Source organism: Camarhynchus parvulus, chromosome 1A (assembly GCF_901933205.1).
Source record: "Camarhynchus parvulus chromosome 1A, STF_HiC, whole genome shotgun sequence".
Classification (NCBI taxonomy): Eukaryota; Metazoa; Chordata; class Aves; order Passeriformes; family Thraupidae; genus Camarhynchus; species Camarhynchus parvulus.
This window is the reverse complement of record NC_044586.1, coordinates 21,717,435-21,736,185: the sequence shown is the minus strand read 5'-3', so window position 1 is coordinate 21,736,185 and position 18,751 is coordinate 21,717,435. Positions and strand designations below refer to the sequence as shown.

The 18,751-nt window shown below is 47.5% G+C and overlaps 1 protein-coding gene across 1 annotated transcript; it reads right to left on the bottom strand.

Moving 5' to 3' along the window:
- Positions 1-553: 553 nt before the first annotated feature.
- On the bottom strand, positions 554-17,984 carry CYTH4 (cytohesin 4). The gene is made up of 13 exons (XM_030959728.1): positions 17,861-17,984; positions 12,359-12,441; positions 9,914-10,014; positions 9,604-9,670; positions 5,851-5,969; positions 5,394-5,474; positions 4,649-4,761; positions 3,944-4,092; positions 2,880-2,991; positions 2,378-2,454; positions 1,950-2,021; positions 955-1,109; positions 554-626 (listed from the first exon to the last, which is right to left on the bottom strand). The coding sequence occupies exons 1-13, from the start codon at positions 17,877-17,879 to the stop codon at positions 554-556; spliced, it is 1,221 nt and encodes a 406-aa protein (XP_030815588.1). The 5' UTR covers positions 17,880-17,984.
- Between the last annotated feature and the right edge of the window lie 767 nt (positions 17,985-18,751).

The following is an 18,751-nucleotide window of genomic DNA, read 5'->3' as shown; positions in this document are numbered from 1 at the left end:
GGCTTCTTATCTTACCTTGACCTCTGGTTTCACAGCAAATTTTTAAATACTGGTGGCCTTCACCCCAGATTCTTTACACATCTGTTCATGGAAGAGAAACCACTGGGGCCTTTCTGCTCTGCAACTGACTGGGCCATGCTCAGCTCCAAGAGAATCTACATGGTCCCTCACAGAAAAATGCCCTGGCCTGATGTGACAACAGGAGGGGCTGGAGACACTGTGCAAACAATCCTGTCTCCTCTCAGATCCTGTCCCACATGTCTGGGGCTACACAGGAGAACCCAAAGGCCAACTGCTGTTGAGCCTTTGTGTTCAGACATGGGCAACCCCTGCCCACAGTTCTGAGAGTCCTCAGCGGATCACACCCTGCGCCTCTGCCTTCAGTCTGGAAGGGGAAGAGGCAAAGAGGGCAAGCTATCCTGTCAGTCATCTGCCTGCCAAGTGGGAGGCAGATGGAACCAAAGCTCCCAAATTTCCTCACTGCAAGAGCCCAGTGTGAGAGGGAAGTTGTCCAATAACCTCCACCATTCTGATGCTGTGACCAGGTCATGGTTCAGTTTTTGCTGGCAATCTTTTTCTTACGGGCAGAGACCAGATCATAGAAAGGATCCTGTGTGATGCTAGTCCTGGAAATTAGAGGAAATGGGAGCAAAAGTAAGAGATTTAATGATGGAGAGCAGCACAGACAACCTAACTGAACTTGCACAGAGACACCACTTATCAAAATGTAGGAGTGCAGATCTGCAGACTTACAGCAGAGAATTTAGCTGTGGCTAGAGATTCTCCAGAAGGTGCCTAGAACCTCTTTAACGTCAAGGGGTACCATAGTTGTTATACTGCAAACATTTCTTTCCACCCCCTTTTCAAGCTCTGACAAAAGATAGCCAAATAAATTTGGTGACCACTTGATCCTAGGGCTGAAAAAAGGCAACTCAAGCCTCAAGTTCTCCTCACCGTATTGCCTCAATCCACTCATCACGCTCTGCTGGAGTGGCTGCTGAGATCTTGTAGGACTGATGCTTGCCTTCAACCACCTTCCCATCCCCATCTGTTTTGCAGGCTTTGATCTTCTGCCCTTTGCAGTTGGGAATGAAGAGCTCAAAGCAGTTCTGACCAAAAGGAAACAAAATGGAGCAGTAGGATTAGACAGGGGACCAAGAAGACTGCTGCCTTCAACCATGGGTAACAGGCTCAGAGAGCTTCCAATGGGCAGGAGTCTCCAAAATGCAACAGACCCTATCTTCCCCCACCCCAAAATTTTCCCTATGAGTTAGATGACCTTCCTTCTTAGGTAAACACACCTCTCCTGTGAGCAACTGGACACTAAACCAGGCTTTATGGAGAGATGGATCATCAACACTTATCAAAACACACCTTCTAGGATCTGTCACTCCACTCCACTCATGAAAACCCCTACCCCTCTTAAGCAGATGCAACATCCTCTTTTCTGCCTGCCACCATGCAGATAGAAGGCACTTTTCCCAGAACCATGACACATTGAAAAGTGGGTATCCACAAAAGACACACAGAAGAAATGAGTCACTTCCTGGGCAAGTTCCCTAACACCAACAGTTCTGTTTGGTCTACATGTGCTGTAACTCATTATGGAGAACCCCGAGGAGAGAAATTAAACCCACATCTCCCGGTGCAAAATAAGTAGGGAGTCAGCTGTGTGCATTCATCTCTGCCCCCCTACACACACATACACACATGAAAACATACAACACAGTCAGCCAAAGGACAGCTCTCTACTCACACCAGAAACATAAATTAAAAACACAGCCATGTCTAGACGGGGGCACAAGGCAGTTTGCAATGGCACCTTCCCTCTGAGAAGCAAGTAGAACATGAGCAATTTGTGTATGGTAGGAGTAATCTGTGTGCATCTTCGCTTCCCTCCAACCATCTGATAGCCTGTGTTGGCAGAGTGCCAGCCAATGGACACTTACTGGCTTTTTGGGATCATCCACCTTCCGGACTGATAGATTCTCCAAGGGGATGATGCCCAGAGGCTCTTTGTCCTGAAGGCAAGGAAACATGAATTAACACCCAACATACTCCCCAGATTTATGCCACTGTTTAGAACCTCTCTGATTTCCCCTGGGTGGGCCTTTGTGGAGGTGACAGGGCCAGAATGATGCCTCAGGAGACCCCTTCCATTGACACAATGGGGAATTTAGTCAAGAGGAGACCACAGCTGCAGTGTCCAGCCTCTCTCCTCCTCCACACGAGAGGTGAGGAAACAGCACAGGAGACAGTGGAGTTGTGACATCAGTCTGGGAGCACAGGGTAAAAGGGGGAGACCTGCCTCCTACCCAGCCCCTCAGAGGCTCACAACCACCCAGGGCAGCTTCCCAGCCATGAGTGAAGCTCTTACCGTGGTATATTCAAAGTAATACAGGCAGTTATCAGTCAGAATGAACCAACGGCGTTTCCAGGTTTTTACACGTCCTCCTAAAGGCAGTGAGGTTCAGGAGCCGTTAGTCACACATTTTTCTGTCCTTCCCCCAAGCTCCTGGCATGCACACAGTCACACCCTCCCAGCTCTCCCTGTAGCTGAGCCCCAAGGAGGCACCATGGTACCACTGATGTGATGCTGTGTGATAGACACTCACACACAGAGCCAATTTTGCTCTGCTGGGTGTGGGAATGGGGAGGGATATGTTTTTGAGTCCCTTTTTGAGGAGGCAGAGCCTGCAGGAGCTGGGACGAGGGAGCAGGCAGCTGGTTTCAACAGCAGGTGTCAGCCTCAGCCCACTGCAGCAGACGGGAGAGGACAGCGGAGAGGAGATGACGGTAGGCTCCCGCGGCAGATTTGTGGTGGGAGGCAGGCAAACGGGGAGTCAGAGGAGCTAGGGGAGTTCCCCCCACCCCCTTACCTAGTTTCAGCAGCCAGCCTTCACGGTTAGGGTTGAAGAAAGTGTGGGTGAGGTCATTGCCATCATCCTCTGGTATGGAGAACGGCTCGTTCTTTATGCTCTCAAACAGATTCTGCCCCAGAGCATTGGTGGGGAAGGACAGAGAGAGAGAAAGGTTGATTTCTGACAAAGCTTGTACACAACTATCCTAGGTCCATCTGTCCACCACTCTGTTTTTACAAGGCAAGCTGGGTAAAAGGCAGGAGGGCACACGATGAGCACTGGAGGTTAAACAGTGCCCAGTCTGCACCTCACAGGGTCTCCAGGGGGGTCACCAGCTCTTTTCTGCATCTTGTGCCATAAAAAAGAGTCTCATTTTGGAAAACCACAGCCATGAAATGGTGCTCCCGTAGCAAGACAGGCCGCAGTGACCAAACCCAGCATGTCACAAGTGCTGCTGTGGGTAGTATTAAGGCACTAGGATGGGACTCAGCAAGGCAGAGGTGCAGCCCCATTTAGAACCTGGGCTGGTGGTGCCAAATGTTGCCAGTAGACCTACATGGCCACAAGGAGGCACATTTCACAGAGGCAAAGCTTTGGCACTGAGGGGCACAAAGGGTGACATCATACAGCAGTGACAGGGAGGCAGGTTACTGCTCAAAGGATACTGAAATGTTGCTCACATCATTGTATCTGCCATCATTTACTACATAATCCCAAGCCAAGGGGGAAAAAAGAGACTACAGGCTCCTGCACCTTCCCTCAAATTGCCTGAAAGAAATAACACTCTGGAGAAAGATCTAAAGCCTCTGCCCTGAGGGGATGCTGCTCAGCAAAGCCCAGGTGTGGGATGCAGGCAGCCCCTTTGACACAAGACAGAAGTTTTTTCTGGCCGGGCTCCTTAGGTGAAGGCAGAGACATCTAAGCAGGCTGCCCACCTCTACCTTACCTCACAGGGCAGGTCCCAAGCCTGCTGAGCCTTCAGGAAAATGCCAGCTGTAGCTTTGCTAATGGATGCAGTCTCTACCTCTGCACCTTTGCTCCTCAGTGGACCCAGGGGATGAGAGAATGGGAATTCCTCTTACCTTTAGAAGCTCTTCTGGCAGGTCCCCTCCATTGTCAATGCCTCTGTTGATGGACACAAACCTTTCGAAGTGGGGTTTGTCTTTCACATTGGGGTTGTGCAGGCTGGTGTTAAGCATGATGATAGAGAAGGAGAGTACATAACAGGTATCTAGCAATGAGAAAGAAAATCAGCATGGGTGGCACTTGTCTTAGAGGGCAGATCAACCCACACCGCAGTTGGCTTGGATTTTAGTCACTGAAGAAGACAGTCATCCTCTCATTTGTAGGAGAAGAAGGGAGATGTTCCCTCTGCTAGGAGAAAGAGGGACACAGTTGATTTCCTATGAGGGAGGTGATTCCATGCCTTCAGGATAATGGGGCATGTTGGACAGATGCAGTCTAATAACAGTTCTGCCAGAAGGAAAGTGTCTGCAGACCTACATCTATCAGTGCTATCCCTGCTGGGATGAGGTAACATCTCATGTGAGGCTGGGAGCCCTTCTCCAGTCTGGTGCCCATCAGGAGGGCCTGGAGCACAGTAGCAAAAGGAGGACTGAAGATGCTCCGTTTATTGAAAATCTTCACAGGAACTGGGCTGCCTCCTTTAGCTTAAGGGAAAACACACTTCCTAGTGATTATGCCTGTGCTTTGTGAATGGAAAAGGAAAGCTCCTCTCCTTAGCAAACAGCCTAGCTCAGCTTTACAGGCCTTCCCCCCTTAACTACCTGTGGACTGGAACACTCCTGGGTTGCACTTGCAGTACCAGTTGGCAAAGGCCTCCATCATCCTGTCAATCTTCTGCGCCTCCCCAGGCAGCCGGAAGCTCCAGAGGAACTGTCTGTCAGGAGCAGAGTGTCACAGCACCAGTCAGATGGGCTCCAAGGGACAGGGATGCCTCCCCTCAACCCATGCAACACCATGAAGATAAGAGGAGTCACCCCATCACACTGGGCAGACAACACAGGGCATGGAGCAGGAGCTCTGCTCCTCTCTGGAAATTGCCTGGATACATCAGCCTCCAACACCCGGAATGCGGGAAGGAGAACTAAGGCTCCCAGAAATCACAGCTCTGCTCCCCTAATGAGAGCCCTGCAAGGCAGCAGAGGCCTCAGGAGAAAGAGTCTTGCCAGGAGGCAGCCTGTAATAAAACAAGTGCCCTAAAACAGAGTCACTGTTATTGAGGACAGATGTTTCCTGCTGCCAAAAATAACCTTTTTCATCCCCCAGACACTGAAACCACAGTGACCCACTCTTCTGCACATGGGCAACCAAATCAAGGGACAATGTGTTTCCCACCCCCCTGAGAAGCTGTTGACACCTCACAGAGTAACAGCCCTGGAGCCAACACACACAGCAGGGCCTTGGGAAGCTCCCATTCAGCCCAAGAGGGCTTCCTGACCTTCCTGTGCGGTGAGAGCCAGTGGCTGAGCAGGCTGAGCACTGTCCCCGGTCCCCTGCACGCTCACTCACCTCAGCGCCTGCACCAGGTTGAGGTTGGCAAATTGGTGACATGCCACAAAGGCCTGCAGGATCTGAATGTTTGTGGGGTCCCTGGGAGAGGATAGAGGGAAAAGGTCAGAAGAGAGCTTTGACCCTGCTCTGCCTGGATGTCCCTTGATGTGACAACACACACCTGGCTCCATCCCAACCTCACCTCCCCTCTGACCAAGGAGAAGCCAAGATGCACACTCCATTCTGGGATGACGGATCCCATTACAGGCAGGAGAAAAGGTAGCCCATACAGCCAGCCTTAGGCACACTCCAAAGACCCTCCCAGGAGTGTCCTGCCCCCCCAGCCCACTGTGGTTGGAGATATGCTCAGTCTTGGCACCTGGATGAGGTCTGCCACAGGTCATCCAAAATGGTAGCTCAGAGGGGCCAGGCAGGACAGGGCCTCCAAGGGCTCTCCTCATCCTAGGTTGCTCACCTCCCACCCAGGTAATCCCCAATGGCTGTCTTGTTCAGGCCTTCACCCTTGTGGAGGAATCTGGCAATCTCCTGAAGGTCTGAAGACAATACCTGGTGCTCAATCAGGTACTGGATCCCCTGGGAAGGAGAAGCAAGATGGGGAAGTAAAGCAGCCCTATGGTCTTTTGAGAAAACAGGATCCCAACACTCTGATATCAGCCTTCCTTAGCTTTAGTGTACTTGCTCCTCTCTTACTCCGCACCCCCTTCATGGGAGACCACAGCCATGTTCTCATCTTCATTCAATCCTTCTTCATCCACTATGGGTTGTCAGTCCATTTTCATTTCATCCCCAGATTTGGCTAAATGTTTTACTGGGATGGAAACTCAAACAAAATAGGGCAATGTAAATTTAAAGTCCAAAAAGGAAAAGTCAAAATAATAAATTTTAATATTTTCAATCAAAATGTCTTCGTGTTCTGTTCCTAAATGTCTTTTTCTTCCCCTAAATTAACTTAACTTAAAAGAAAAACGGTTTGTTTTAAAGAAGGCATAAAAAAAAAATGTACTCAGACAAAAATATGGGCTTGAAACAACTTGAGACAATTTTTTCCTAGATTTTTCTTCTATGCCACAGAACAGAGAAGTCTGCAATCTTTTCAGCTCCATCCCTCCTAAACAATAAGGATGGAATATGCTTTTTAAGGAATATAGAGGTTGTGAGTTGGGTTGTACAAAGAGTCAATATCCTATTTTAGAGAGAATTTCATGACTTTTAAAGCCAGAGAAAAAGCTGAGGCTTTTTTCAAAAGATTCTTGACAATATCTCACAATGCTGCAGTTCTCTAGACCACACTGCAGTTCTCCTTGCAATATACAATAAAAGAATGAAAATTGTTTTAGATCCATCAACATGTTCTACTTCAAGAGAATCATTTCACTTTCTTTTGCAATAGATATGAAACTATTTTTAAAATGCCCCAAAGAAAAAGCAGTTTTAAACAAAGCCATCAAAAATTTGGTGAGATTTTTTTCCACTCTATTTTCCTTTCTTTTTCCCCAGACAGATTTTCAGTAAGATCAATTTAATTTTGAAAAGCATTGCAGTGATGATGGGGCCCCATTTTCCACAAGAAAATGTTTCTCCCCAAAGCTTTTTATCAACTGGATTCCTAATGCTTACCTCCTCTAGCCTCAGGAACTTTCCATGGGATCTTGGAGAGAGGAACTCATTTATAAGTATCAGCATTGCATGGATGGAGTGTAACCTTAGAAAGGAGGGGCAAAGAAATTTCCTTGCATTGCAGCACCTCCCACTCTATGGCATGTAGCAAGAGGGAGGCAATAATCAGACATCTGCATTATACAGACACAGAGTATGTAACATTTTGACCAGTCTGACTGGCATTGAACTCATAAAGCTAAACTGGTTTGGGGTTAGAATTAGTTTGGGCATTCCTGCACAGCATGGCAGAGAGAGATGCCTCAGGGGCTTCAAACCAAGGTCAGACAGAGGGGCAAAACAAAACCAACTCTCCCACAGGCTCTAAGTGCTGACATTGCTGCTCTGAGACAATTCCCACTGGCAGAGGAATGTCCAGGGGATTGGCAACACTCCAGCTGGGCTGTGCACACTGGGGAAGGCACCTTAACGCTCTCAGCAGGGCACAGAGGAGGCATGAAAAGCTGTCATACAGAGCAGCAGCCACCCAAGATGTTGGCTGTGGTGTGGAGCTGATGATCAGCTATCGTTTGATCAATGCTTGTGGTTTTCCACGAAGAGCTCAAAAAATGCTCCACTAATGAGAAGGAAGGAAGACGGAACTGCCTTTCTCATATCTTCTCTACTTAATCATCATAGTTTTAGAGCTTTCTGCAGAGGGCTGAAGGCTATGGAGCCTTGACACCAGTGGTCAGAGCTCCAGAGAGTGGAAAAGCTATGTTCACTCTACAATTCAACAAAAACTGTTTCCAAAATGACAGAGGCATTCTGTCCTCTTCTGTTCTGAATGAGCCAAGGAACCTGACACACTCTCAAAACGTCTCACCTTCTTCTTAGTTCATCCTCCTTTATCACATTATAGCAAGCTCCTAGCCTCTCACAGTCAGGAAGGGCTGTGCTGAAGGAAGTCCAGCTCTCACGGCACGCTGGCAGTGTCAAAGCATCCTCCCTTTACTTCTCTTAGGTTTGGGTTGAATGGTATGGTGTGGCCTCTAAGCCCATGGTGGGGGGAGGCAACCCAGCCTGATCATATCAGAAGACCTCAGTCAGGGGAAGGGTGGACGCTGCTCCCAACAGGGACCTCAGTGAGGTGGGAACTGTTATGGTTTGACTCTGGCACAATGCTAGTGCTTCTATGAAAATACACTTTCTTTGGTGTCTGCTGTGAGATGTGACTAGGAATAAGCAAAGCAGGCTTCTACTTAGAAATAGAGGAAAAGTTTATTAACTAAACTATAAGTAAAAAGACACACACATACAGGGAAAATGAAAACTTTACAAAAACATTTCTTCTTTTCTCTACTAAATTTTCTCAATACAATACATCTATCTACGAAGAATCACATTTCTAAATTCTCAGCTCTCAGTCTATCACTATTTTTCAGACAATCAATTCTCAGTTCATCAAGAGGAGAGGAGTCTTTCTTGTGCTATAGGCTTCCTCTGGAAACACCGTTGAAACTTCGTGTGTTTCTGTGTCACTCGTGGCACCGCTTGGAGTACATCTGCTGTCGTGACTTCTTCTTTCTATGTCCAGTGCTCTCACTACTGAACATGGACCAGAGCTGCTTCTAGGGTTGTTTCTTTTAAGGGTACTTTGTCTAGTTCTAAAAAGGGAACAGTCTCTCTTTTGGGACACCTGTCCCCCTAAATTTGTTCACTCTCTGGGGCCGAGGGGCACTAACACTGAACTCTCTCAGTTCTGAAGCCTTTGCCCCCCCGGATGCAGTCTCTGTGTCACAAGAAAAATGGTTTAGTCTATGGCTATACAAGAAGAAGTCTAGCTAAAGGCTACTCTATCATCTCTTGCTACATAGGATTCTTCTCAAGTTCTCTTACAAACTTGCATCACACTTGCTCATTTCTTACTCTATTTCATCTCTATGTCTATCTTCTCATTCAGATCTAGGAAGATCAGTATTCGTAAGGTTTCCATTATTTAAGAAAAGGGTTAAAATTTCAAGCTCTGCTTGCCCGGAACTCCCACGACTTCTCACCGTGCCCCCCCCTGCTGCACTCCCTCCTTCTCCTTCTCGGCTGGCCGTGCTATCAAATTTGGCACAAGCACAGACACCAGCCCGCTCTCTCTCCTGGAGGGGGTGGGCTGCTCGATGTCTCTCTGTGCTCCTCCACCCTTCTATCTTCAGGGGGCCTTCAACCCTCTCTCTGTCCAAGGCCCAGCTCACTCCACGGCCGCATGGGTTTCCCCTCCCCACCCAGCCCAAAGCCGGGCAGGGAAGGTCTGGACTCTTCACTGACCGGAACTCAAAGAGAGCCTTTCCTGAGAGAGCTCTACTTTTTAACCTCTGTGTTCTCAGAGCCGTATCCAATACCTAAGTGGCTAAACTAAGTGCCAATATTAAAATCTGAACACCTATTAGCTTGACTACAGCATATCTCAGAAAACCTATTTCTTCTTAAACCATGACATTACCCATCCCCACAGTCCCCTGCCACAGTTCCTTGGACATCAGTGGCTGCAACTGAACAGCAGCCAGCAGAGGCTCTTCCTCCCAGCTTCACCCTCACAAGTGAAATGAACAAATCCTACCTTTTCGGGATCCATGTTGAATTTCTTCCGGCCCAGGGACAGAATTTTATCCCTCTGTGACAGCTTGCTGTAAACACAGAAAAGAAGGAAAAGTTAGAATAAAGGACCATGTCATTTCACTTACAAGGTGAGATATCACATGGACAGGTGTCTGACTATCCAGGAATAATGAGAAATCTAAGAGGATAGAAGGGCCTCATTTCCCCGCCCATTTCCCTGACTTCGTTGTGAACCAAATCCCATCAGTGTTTTAGTTTTTTCAACTTAAAAAGAGAGACTTTGTAAGCAAAGGAATATTCATTCCACTCGCCTGATCTGCTCTTCAGGATTATTGTCTGCCACTTGCTTCTCCTCTCCACGTTGGAAACACTCAATTTCTGCAAACACCCCAGCAATCTCCTCCTTCAGCTTCTGCAAAAGAAATATCAGGAAGATGAAGGCAATGGAAAGAAAAACAGCAGACACAGCCTAAGGAAGTGTAAGAGCATGTCTAACTTCTTCCCTTGGTCACAGGAAAACGACAGGTCAGGTGGTCATGACCAGCCAAGGATGCCTATGAAATGGGCACTGCTCTGGAATGACCCTGCTGGATTCCAGATGAAAACAACTGGAAAAAGAGACAGAAGGATGTTCTCATGCCTATGGTCAATCAAGACTGGAAAAATCAAGCTCAATCAGTGTGGCAGGTGTCAGAGAACTCGCCCCATTGTCAATTCCAGTTCCTCAAACAATGTCAGATGCAAGAATCCTTCCATTGTGCCCATTCCTTTTGAGTTTTTATTTTGCATAGCCCTGCTACACATCCAGGAAAGGAGAAGTGGAACTGGTAACTGTGAGATCAATATGAACCTAAAGTGGCTGTATTGTGAAACACAGAATTTTTAATGTACCTGTCATTTAAATACCATTGAGCAGATAACTCTGTTCAGTGGAGAAAAAAAGAGAGGAGTAAAGTAATTACTGCCAGACTTTAAAAAATCAATCGTGGAATTTACTTTCCTTTAGGCTCATGACAGATCATGGCTGCCTTGGCTGGATATTCTGTGTTACCATGGAAATGAAAGTGTCTATATCTCCCTGTTTCCATCCTGCAGTTATGCTCCACCTCAAAGCCAAAGTGCATCACAGCTCTCTTCTAGGAATCACCCAAATTCTTCCCCATACCAACCAGAACAGGCAAGGGAAGAAAGATTATTTTATGACAGATCCTTTCTCATCAAGGAATGAGGATGTGGATGGAGTACATAATCAGATAGAGAAACTGAATTTCTGCAATATTCCATAACAAAAGAACTTCTGGGTTTCAGTTTTGCTCTGGCCACCTTCTCTTGTACTTCATTGGTCCTCAGAGCTGTGAGTGTTCCTTATGAATTTTTAGGTGTTTCACAAATCTAACAGAACCATGATCTCAGCTCATGACTTTCAAATGATTATCAATTTTGTTATTTTATTCACTGCTGTCTTTTTGCAGTGTTACTGGCAAGCCAAGACCCATCCTCTTTTCTCCTCCTCCCCCCTCCCCTTCCCCCAGATATGCCCCCAAGTCTTTGTCCTTAAGGGTATTGATAGATACATTCTGAAAAAAAATCCCCTGGGGAAAATGTCTCTTGTTCTATGGCACTCTTTTCACCCAAACTCACTCTACTCCACTGGACATTGTGTATTCCATTGCTTAATGGCTTTGGGTTTTAAAGCATGGGTTTGTGCAGTCTAGCAACCTTTCTCTGTCCATAGTGGGCAAAAAAAAATGTAGCATTCCTGTTCAAGTATCCTGCTCTTACAGTGCCCATTGCCTCTTGTGAAAACTGAAGAGAAACAAACACACACAAGCAAATCCCAGGCACGTAAATTCATAATCTGTTTTGCAAAGGGGGGATGAGAGACCATTCTGGTTTGCAGCAGAGACAGGAGGTCTGGAAGCCTAAGAAGTAACATGTAGTTTGGCTTAATCCTTTACTCCATTCCAGGAAATATTGCATCTATTCCCTAGGCATCTGGACAGCTTCATGTTGTGGAAAAAAATCAGTCCAAGTCCAATGATTCAGTGCTATAAGCTCTCTCAAATGGGAAACCACATTTCATGGTGGAGGCAGAATGGAATGGAAAGGGCAGAGCACCATGCAGGGCTGTGATGCAGTCTTAGTGACTGATTTTGAATCTGTTACTTTCAGACATTTTAGGAGCTACTGGAGAAATGGTTGAGTCTGCTAAAAGAAAAGAAGGAAAACAAGTCCTGGCCACAGACACTTGTGTGGAAGGTCCTGCCATAAGACCTCTTTGAAGAGACAGGATCCTTCATGGAGGACTTGCTAGAGGTCCACAAAGCAAAGAAAATTTGATAAACACAGGGGGATGCTGCAGGTAACTAGGACTGATATGCCATTAGCAGGTAATCAGTAATTAAAAAGAATCATAAATGCTGAGCCAGATGCCTGCCAGTACGACTTAGTGAAGACATTTCTTTACTCCTACATATACAATCCCAGCTCAACATTGCTCATAATCTGAGCCCTTTTCAAACATCCCATTGGGGCAGCTGATGATTCATGCAGCAGAGAGTACCACAGGCTGGATGTACCCTGGTGGCAAACAGGCCAGGGCAGCCTGAAGTTTAAAACTGAAGCTGGATCATGACTGAGAAAATGTCTCTTTTGCAAGAACACTTCTGCATGGCTGGACTGTTATGCAAAGATGCTCCTTGGTGAAGACAGGTTTGAGAAGGCTAGGGAGGCACAAGGGACAGGATGGCCCTTACCTCAATGTCATCCAAAAGCTCCTGCCTGCGCTTCTTGATTGTCTCTATTTCAGCCTCTTCAGCCCCAGTCAAGCCAGTTGATTCTAAAAGAATAAAGATTCCTGTGAAAACTCTACAGGGGCCAACATATCATGGAAAAAGCTGCCCCAGCCTCTCAGCACTTACCTTCTCCTAGGGTCATTCCACAGCAACCCTGATTTCTGTGCTCCCTGCTGTTGCAACCACCGCACCTCACCTTAGCCTTGCAAATGGTTCTCAGCCCAGAGTGTGCACACAGACCACACCCCCTCTCCTTGCAGCCAGAGGCTCTGCACAGCCCTCTCAGCTGACCCCGCAGGCACCCACTGCCTATTCAGCCAATTCTGCTTGTCCTGAGCATGGTGAAGAGGTCTCACTAAATGCTCTCTGGTGGTTGTTATGTCAGTCATCTTTAGGTACTGAAAATCTACGACCTAAACACTTCATCTACATCCAAACCTCCCAAGAAAACCACTGGCTTCATGAATTGATCTGCCACAGCTAGAGTCAGAAATGGCTTAAGAGAGAAAATCAAGGTTTTTCAGGTATGAGGGCAGGATCTAGGGGATAAAGGCCTTCCTGAAAAAGTAATGTCTTTGAGTGGCTGCTGTTCTGTGAACAGTTGTTCTGTGAACAGAAAATGCAGAAATATGAGTAGGCTTCCTTGTAATGTACAGGAATTTAAACAAATAGCAGCAAAACCAAGGCAACCACAATATGATTCACAAAAGACCAAAAATATGGGGTGACAGTACTGCTGCTAAATATAATCCAGGTGAACCACAGCCTCTTCTGCAAGGAGAATGAGAAGGCTGTAGCCCTAGAGGGGAGACAAAGCAGAAGATGAGGCCCCAGGAAAAAAGCAGAGCTTGCAGAAGGCTGAGAGCACTGGAGATCACTGGTGAACTTGCAGACACGGTCCTTGCTGCACCTAAACACTGCAAGATGAAGTGTCCCCAGGAAGCCAGGTCAAGTCACTGGATGCCCTGCTCCACTGTTTCATAAAACAAAATCCTCTGGGCCTCCTGTCTTCCCAGAAAAAGGGGAAGTAGCACCAGTTGCATTGGAAATTCACTTAGTGTGGATCTCACATGCAAAACAACTGCTATAAATGTGAGTGGAAGGAAAAAAAGGGAAGGAAGCAGCCACGACAGACAGAAGGAAAAGCAACAAGAGCAATCATCTTAGTATGCTTCTTTCCTGTCATGGCCACAACAGCTCAGAAAGACTCTCCTTCCCCAATCCTAATCTCTCCCCTATCCTCCTGGCTGGTTGGGTTTCCATGTGCTAAGTATGTTCCTGTTACTTTTCTCAGGCTTCAGCCTCTTTCCTGCCACTCTTCCCGATGGTTTCAAGCATTGCATTCCCTGGGGAGAGGCTGCTGAGTCTGTGGGGGTAAAGCACAGGACAAGGAGCCAGCATGAAGCCAGGCTGGGAAGGACCCACATGCCCTCCCAGCCCTCCAAGCAGCCCTTGTGAAGAGCAACAAGAAGCTGCCTGATTGATGAAGCCAGTCAAGAGGGAAGGAAAAAGGCATCCAAAAGCTTGCAACAGCCAAGTCTGTAGGTGAGGGGAAAACCAAAGCAGGCAGGAAGGTTAGCAAACAAAAAACAAACAAATGAAAAGAAACCACAAAAAAAGCCAACCAAAAACATGCAGTGGCTCTGGTACTTGTCTGGTGGGTTGCTGACTTCCCTTTAAATGTCAGCCCTGAGCCTCTGAGCAGTGCCCAGGCTCTTCAGCTTAATTTCTGTATCCTGCAGTTGTGGTGTCTGCAGGAGATCAGGCCAACCTCTCCATCTCTCCAGCTGATCTCTCCCACTCCTGCCAGGGCTTGTAATTGTGGAATCACTGGGGTGAATCCTTGACAAATTACAACAAAGACCTTTTGCCCTGTATTTCTTTCCACAAAGCACCATAGGAGGACAACCCTGAGGAACCTTGCCTTCCCCACCCCATTAGCAAACTCTGGTGTGGCTGGTGGCTTTGCTTCAGTTGTTCTGTGTCTACTAAAGCATCTCAAAGAGTCATGAGGCTCCCAGGGGATGCCATCTCACCCACATGACCCCCAACAAGGCTGTAATTAACACAGGTCCCCTTCCTCCTGAACATCTGAAAACCCCAACTCGCAGCTCCCACCTGCTGAGTTTGTCAGAATGAGACAAGTGTGGGAAGGACTGTGGTGGAGGGGGGAGGGCAGGGGAGAAAAAGAAGGAGTCATAGAGAAGGGGAAGGAATCAAGGGGTAAAAAGGTGGGAAAGGGCGACAGAGTTTGGAAAAAATGGGCAGCTCAAACTTTTAGGGCAATTTAGACTGAGCTGCAGAGACGGCATTCGTCAGGTTTCCTATACAGCTTAAGTCCTTGGTTGCTTTAGAAAATGGTCCATGCCTTGTCAAAGTCCTCAGTATCACCTCAGTTCTACTTCCCTCTAGGACTAGGTCAGCACACAGATGAAGCACAGCCCTGGTCAGGGTTCTCTGCACAGGGGGAAATTTCACCCTGATGAAGAACACACCACAAAAACACCCGCAGGTTTCAGAAGGATGCTCTCAGCCCAGACAACAACGAAGTTTTCCAGTTCAGACACACAAAAAATGGTTAGTATCCTCTCCAGAGAGAACATTAGGTTATTGTTTGGAATTTATTTTCAGAGAGCAAATGTTGAAAGGAAAGTGCATCAGCATCCCATTTGTGAGTCTTACACCTGCTCCTGAGGTTGTTTCCCCACTGTCAGGGCAGACCCACATAGAAAGACCTGCCAGTTCTCCACAAACTGACCAGGATTGTATTTTCAGTGCTGTCACTCAGGACACAAACTTCAATTCCAGTTGTGTGGCTTATGCCTTCAGCCTCCCTGCCCAGAGGGTAGGTCAGAATTGCCCAAACATCTGGGTACTTGTGTGGCCAGCAGAGAGTTCTGTGTTTGCTGGTTTCATTTCCCATTGCAAAGTGCTGTGCTGAACCGCTCAGGTGCAAGGCTTCCAGTCCCATGGAAAATTGTAGGAATAGGGAGATGGCTTTTGAAGCACAGAGGTAAGTGGGAAATGACCACCCAGGAGGGCTGGAAGGATGAACTGCAGAAGCAGCAGGGGAAGGTTAAGAAGAATGATTGTATCTGTGCCACTGCAAACCCGTGTTACACACTGGTGGTATGAGAGCAAAGGTTCATCGGGCTCATTTGCAAGGCAATGTAGGGCTTTGAGTATCGCTGCTAAAGGGTTTGGGCACCCATGGCAGCACAAAAGCAGAGCAGCCTGACAGGCAGCTTCTGTGTGAAGGAAGCTCCCTGGTAGAAAAATTTCACCTGAAATTCCTTTTCTTTTTTGATATGGCTGCTGTGTTATCTCCAGTACAGGCCACCACCTCCACAGACAGGTACCAGTCTAGTAGCAGAGAGATGACAAAGCCTTCCACTCCTCAATTCCCTCCAGCCATGTGCATCTCCCTCCTGCAGCACTCCACAGTTCTCTGCCAGCTCGTGTGAGAAGAAATTCAACATAAATCCCAACAGGCTTAATTTGCACATTTCAGCTATGGGGGAAAGCTGAGAAGAAGAATTTATGTTGTCTACTGGTCCCCTTATCTCACATGACAACTTACACCCATCCTTCAGGACAGCTTTCCATGACTTTTGACTACACATCCCAGCACAGGACACCACAGCACCAGCCTGCTCCCCCATGTGTCACACATTCAGCTCAAGGGCTTGGCACACCTGCTCTGTGGCCTCACTCCGACAGTCCTGAGAGGGTTCTGAAGGAAGCTGGAAGAGGACACACACTGCAGGGAGAGCAGCCTCCCCAAGACATCAAACAGATGTGCACCCAACAGGACCATCATATCTCCAGGTAGGAGCGGCCCCAGGGAAAGGTGTACACACACCTCTGACCTTCAGGACAATCATGCCACAACTGAGCAATTCCAAATGCATTCAATACTCTAAAGCTCACTGGAAAACTGCTTCTGGTGGCAGCCTTGGCTCCCAAGGGAGCTCAGCATCAACCAAACCCACTTTCTCACGCAGCTTTGGAATGACGGGATGGGATTGAGCAAAAACATCAGTCAGGGCCAGCACATCTTTCCAGGCATTGCCTGTCTTCAGGCTCTGCCTCTACCCAGAACTGAGCAAACCCCCACAGTGCCTGAATAGGATCTCATTGTGCTCTTGCAGTGTGTATACTTTCTTGAAAGTACACTCGCTTGAATGTGTAACTTTCAAGACACAATTAATGCAGTAACACATAACTTGAGTGAATGACTGTATCCGAACTTCAGTTAGGAGACACCCGGTTTCTGTTGAAGGCACACCCCAAAATAAATAGCAAAGGATCAGTTAGCCATCCTCCTGCCCAGTTTGTCCTGCAGAACCTTTGTCCACAGCTGCTTTCAGAGAGTGAGGGCTGGCTGATCAGAAGAGCCCGATTTTCACCGACATTCAATACCAGTCAGATGCTGGCAAGGACTCAGCTCCTACAGGTACCACCAATTTCCCTGGCAAGCAAGGCTGGTACGTGGCTTGAGCATGCCCTTTCCTTGGCTACACATCTCAGAGCTAAAAAGTGCACAACAGTTGTTGAAACTGGGCACTGCTTTTTGCTTTCACTCTCCATATCCTATACACAAAAGCCTGAGGGGACAGAGTCAGAACAAGAAGAGATATTGCAAGGTGATCCATTTTCTTCCTTTGTTCAGCCTGTTCCCACTCAGCTCTCCCTCTGACACACCTCAGAGCTTCCTCAGCCAGAAGCTGGAAATGTTCAGTCTGGTGGCAAGCCTTTCCTTGCTGAATCCCAACCATTTTATCCACCACCTGCCAAAGCAGGAAATAAAACCTAAGATCTCTCTCAGTTCCTCAGATGTGGTTCATTTCCCCTCACTCACATCTGCCCACTGAGATTATTTCAGGACCAGGCAGGCCCACCTGTAAATCCCTTGGAGCTTCTAGAACCCCAATACAGTTGTCTACCTCTAACATGGCCATAAGCAAGGGAGGCCCCAGCACCAAAAGCCTTGCACAGGTGTTACACTGGGATACCCAACTGCATGAGAGGCTCCACCAAGGCAAGCCAGCTCCTGGCATCTGTAGGGAAGCACCACAGAGGAGCTTGCCAGAGTTGCATGAGAGCAGCCAAAGCCTACAGTGCTCACCCAGGTGTCACATACACCATTGACACCGAGGAGTCAGTTCCCAGCTTGGCCCAGCACCGCTGGCCCAAGGAGTCAGAGCAGTAACATTCTCAGTACAAAGGCCATTCAAACCAGTGGGGAAATGTCTCCTGATGGGAAAGGAGAGAAAGTAAAAAGAAACCCATGCCTAATGCTGAAAACTGATAAGCATTTAACTGTACCAGGGGTCTTCCAGCATGTCATTCCTCCAGCCACAGCACCCACTCTGGCTGCTGGGATTTCATGGTGTGCTCTTCTCCATCAAACTGAGCGCAGAGCCCTCACCCCAAAAAAGACACACAATGGTTGAGGCTTACCAGCAGGACAAAGGTCCATCCTGAAGAGCACGATATATTTTCAACACAACTGGTGTTCCTCCTTGTATTTGGTTTGTTCAGATGCTTCACAGAACTGAAACAACCAGGAGGCAGCGAGCAAGACCGCAGCAGCTTTGGGGGGGCGGGTTTCCCTGCGACTCCTCCTTCCCCTCCTTGTCCTCCCCCCTGTCATATGTCACAAGCTTGTGGCAGGAAACTCTGTGCATGTTTCAGTGAGCCAACAGGGGCTCATTGCCTACTTTTAAATGCAAATGCACAAATGCATTTCCATCCCAGCAGCTTTTTGGGAATCTTTGTTTGAAGAGATTAAAATGAGTGGTGAGAGGCTTTGGCCTGAGATACTCAGAGGAGTGAGAGGGAAAAAGGAAGTTCTTGATTCAGAAAACCCATCTGATTGGGGAAGTGGTTTCATTTTAAAGGGAAGATTCTTCCTATGTTAATTCAGCAGCAGAGTGGGGTGGGGGCAGGGATGGGAATGAAGGCTCCAGAAGTGGAGGATGGTTGATGGAAGGCAGGATAAAGTTGTCAGACTCTTCTGCCTCACTCAATGCTCAGTGTAACTTAAAGTCTTGCTCCTTATTCCACCCCCCAACCCCCCAAAGTGTTCTTCATGTGAAACCTTGTAAGTAAGGATAGAGAGAACTAAGAAGAAATGCAGTCCTCTGTCAGGTTTAGCAATATTCCTGATGGTGAGAGAGCTGGAATTAGCAACCATTCAGGAACAGAAATGAAATATTGAAATTGGAGGACAGAGCTGAACAAACACTCCAGAAAGGAGATACTGTCAATCAAAATTAAATTGAAAAATAAAAAAAATTGAAATGGAGTGACTACAACCAATGGTACTGAGATGAAATGGGATGTAGAGAA